General features: G+C 36.5%; 1 protein-coding gene across 1 annotated transcript; it reads left to right on the top strand.

The window, feature by feature from the left end:
- Positions 1–3,266: 3,266 nt before the first annotated feature.
- Positions 3,267–3,646, top strand: LOC115034117 (homeobox protein slou-like). The gene is given in 2 exon segments (XM_029489867.1): positions 3,267–3,396; positions 3,399–3,646. Coding segments are annotated over 2 exon segments (378 nt in total).
- The last annotated feature ends 800 nt before the right edge of the window (positions 3,647–4,446 follow it).

Raw genomic sequence — 4,446 nt, forward strand, 5'->3', positions numbered from 1 at the left:
TTATGAGGCATGACTGTAAATCTATATACTCTATACAGTTATAGTATATTATAGTCTTCGGAATTCGGCACCGTCCCGCTAGACGTTCACGTCTTGATTTTTGGTCTTAATATACAATAATCACCCTTCCGCACAATCCCTTAGCCATTACACGCGCACACTCGTAATATTAATATACACAGTACTTATACAGGGTGATTTTATATTTTGTAATAATACATTTATGAAACTTGAGTTTTGGTATTTTTAGACATACCCATACTAATTAAAGACCATATTATTATTATTATTATTATTATTATTATACTAAATACCATTTAACCAGTGTCCTGTGACGAAACAAACTTTTTTTTTTTCATATAAAAGCCACAATTGTTTTAGAACATTTTGATGTACCCGTCTAAATCTAAATGTTATTGTTGAAGTTAATTTAACTAGCTGTTTAATTAGTTAATTTTGTGCATAATATTATTATGTACTCGGGATAATGTAACTTATAGGCCCATGTTAATAGGTTTTGGAAGATATTTTGGAAGCGATGAAAATTTGAAAATTATAGTTATTAATATTGTTACGTATCTACGTATAAATTAATTATGTATCAACTATGTACAGTGTATCGCACGTTTTTAGCAGTATTTAACGATGTAACTAATAAGTCAATTAGTATATTATAACACGCGGAGGTCGTTGCAAAAGCATAGTATAAAACAATCAAACCGTAAAAGTGTCGTCACATGTATCTCCTCGGGAAAGTCAACACTCATACGAAGGATACGAGTCGTCCAGCATACCAAGTTCGAGACCCGGACTCTGTCTCATGACCGAATTTGGCCACTACAACGACCACCCACTCCAAAGGACCCGATCATGTATATACGATCCCATGACAAGAGCTCGTCAGACGGTTTAGGGACACACAAAACACTTAGAGGCAGGTTCTGACTAAACAATTGTTTTAGTACGGACCTGGTAAGTAAAATAATATGTTGAATGTCATTATAAAACCGAAAGAATGAAAACCAATTAATTATATTATAATATTCGACTGTTAGACACGGCGTGCATTTATTCATAGCGAAGGTAATTATTAATGAAAACAAAACCAATACATTAAGCCACTCAGGTTACAATATATATTATATTGCGTACTTACTGATATTTTATACTTTGCAATTTTACTATAATACCGCGGTCAGTCATAAAAACGGCGTTTAGCTTCAATCATTAATTTTTTTTCGCTTTGGGGGCGACACTTGGCTCGCGGTTTTAAACTTCGTTTTATATTTTTACGCTGAAAATGAAAGTAGGCAGTAAAATACTAAACACAACTCACTGTAATAAAGCTAATTTATCAAAATAAATATTATTATCACCTACCTATTATACCTACCTTATGGGCAGGTATACGCTTTGCATTTAACTTGTGCAAATAACGTGTAAGTACAAATAATATTCTAGTTGAGTCGTTTGAATTTTTAATGCAATATTTTATGACCTTCCGCATAAGAAAATCGGACGGTGAAACCGAAAAAACAGTTTCACACTACGAGATTTTCCCTCATTCGGTAATCATTAGAAAAAAAAAAAACGTGATTCATTGTGCACGCGGTACGGACGATATCGGACGATAATCTCGTCGAAAAAGCGTAAACTTTATAGGTTGTTTTAAATCACGTGCCTACCAATACCTATATATATTTTTCTTATAAAAAAAAACCAAATCAATCAGAGCAGGGATGGGCAACTGGCGACTCGCTTACCTTTTTTATCTGCCCCGCGCTACAATTTCAAATGTTATGTTTTCGTGTTTTGTAGTAATTATTTTAAAAATGTCCGCTAAAAAGCGTAAAAAATAAATGTTAGTAAATTTGAAGGACTTTTTTTTATTTTTTTTGCTTTCTCCTATGCACTGCGGCCCGCTAGATTTTAAAGTACTTAAAAGTGGCCCGCTAATTACTTTGAGTTGCCCATCCTTGTTTTAGAGGGTTCGTTCAAATACGACGACCCTAAACGACGTCCGTACGTTATGGCGGCAATTATGATAATAGTAATATACCAAGTGCGGGGCGATTCTTGGAAAAAAAAAGTTACCCCTCCGGTTTTGTATTTTTTATATTATGTTTGAGCTCTCTGCAGCATTGCCAACTGCGGGTTATAGCCCTAGGTGTGCAGCAGTGGTACACGACCGCAGTATAAAGATCCTGTTTCGAAGTCTACGTCATCATGTTTATTTTGTGTACTTTCTTTCTCTCAGCTCTTGAATTTACTATGAAGTTTTTTTATTATATAGGATAATATACATAAATTGTATAGTTAAGATTGTATTGCTCTCTAACTCTAACACGAGCTCTAAAAGAGATAATCATGTATAATATTTAACATTTATTTTTTGTAAGCTATAATGATTAAAAAAATAAAAATAAAAATAAACGAGATCTTTGCAAACGTTTTTTTTCATTTCTGGAAGATCGCGACACTACATTATAATAATATTAACAGTATATTATGATTATTTTTTTTCGTATAGAGGCTGACAGAGACGTGTTTAGACATCTTTCCTATACATTATTATATAAAAAGGATTGTGCGGTTTTTAGTATAGTTACTCGCCAATCTTCGAAACCGCTTATCCGATTGAAACAGAATTTTACACACGTATACCTCACGTGACTCGATAGCTTCGTTTTTCAACCTAAGACAGCTGTTTGTCGCTATAGGGTGGCTCACACAGGAATTTCATTTTGGATCACTAAAACCAAATATTTTCTTTTTTATATATTAATACGAGTAAGCTTGCCATTGCAGGTCACAGAAATAAAAGATAACTATGCATAGTCTATATCTTTAGTACCTATATATATTAATGCGGAAATGTTTGCGCGTGTTTGTGTAAGTGATCCACAGCCAAGTCCATCGCTATTGGTCCAATAACAAACAATATTAATATGATGCATAAAAAAATCACTCGGAATCGTGTATTTATATGATATAAATAATGATTACTAATATCTTCACGATTCCGACAGTTCTCTACCGGTACGACCTTTTCCTCGGTCGGTAGTTCGACTACAATTTATTTGTATATAATGTTATATAATAATAGAATAATAGTTCATCATAAAAACGTACTCATCGTCGTCATCGACTGTTGTTGTTCACAGACGAAGAATGTTCGTGCAACTATATAATGGACGAGGACGACGATATCAGCGTGAGCGGTGACGGTTGCGGCAGCGACATGAGCGACGACCGGGACAAGGTCAATGCCCAATGGCGACGGAAGTTCGAACAGCGCGACAAACGGAGGTAGCGACAAACCCCGACGCGCCCGGACGGTGTTCACGTACGAACAGCTGGTGGCGCTCGAGAATAAGTTTCAAGGTGTGCGAGTGGCTCAACCCTGGCGCTGTCGCTGTCGCTCACCGAGACCCAGGTGAAGATATTGTTCCAGAACAGGCGGACCAAGTGGAAGAAGCAGAACCCCGGGCTGGACGAGAACAGCCCGACGGTGCCGCCGTTCTTCCACCCGCTGGCCTACTCCATCGCGCACCACTACCAGACGCAAAGTTACTCGACCGCCGCGTACTTCCACTACCTGGACGCTCAACACTCCACGATCGGTGGCCACCATCCGCCGTCGTAATGGCCCGTCTCCCGTTCCTAAATATAGCAATAATATTATAATTACGCGACCGCGTGCCCCCTGCGCCGTCCACAGCCGCCGGCGCGCGACGACCCCGGCGAGACGACGTCTGCCAGATCTCAAAATAATAATAATAATAATAATTATAATTATAATAATTGGGTGCGATATTATCATATTTTTTTCGCCGCCCAGCCGCAAACAACTTCGGCGGGCCGACAAGACACCACGACGACAATAATAGTCATTATAACGATATACAGTAGTTGCCACTGATTTTTGCCTATCGGACCTATAGTGGTCCAGATTTACGCGACGTACCAACACATGGGAAAAAATCTCTCTAATGCTTACTGGCTATACAATATACATCACTGCATGTGGGTTAACCACGGGGTCGATGTGTATTTTTAAGGGCATTTTTACACACATTTTTAGACCGTTTTCCCGATTTGATCGCATATTTTTTGACGATAAATGCGTTATTTCCTCAATGTTTTTGAAAAATTTTTTTTACATAATTAAATTTTAAAGTCGTTACGAAACAGCATTTTTGAAAAAAAAAAATATATTTTATCGTTATCAACTTTCATAATATGTGTTTTTATTAATGGACGAGATAAATAAGTTACACGTTGTTTAAATTATTAATTTATTTAATTATTATCAAGAGTAGGGACGCCTATACAGCAAAATAGATTTTTTTTATTACAACATGCAAACGATATTATATTTTATAATATTATGCATTAATCTTTTTATTCTTTGACCTTTATCGTATTAGTTATATCGACTTATCC

Source organism: Acyrthosiphon pisum, chromosome A2, assembly GCF_005508785.2.
Source record: "Acyrthosiphon pisum isolate AL4f chromosome A2, pea_aphid_22Mar2018_4r6ur, whole genome shotgun sequence".
Classification (NCBI taxonomy): Eukaryota; Metazoa; Arthropoda; class Insecta; order Hemiptera; family Aphididae; genus Acyrthosiphon; species Acyrthosiphon pisum.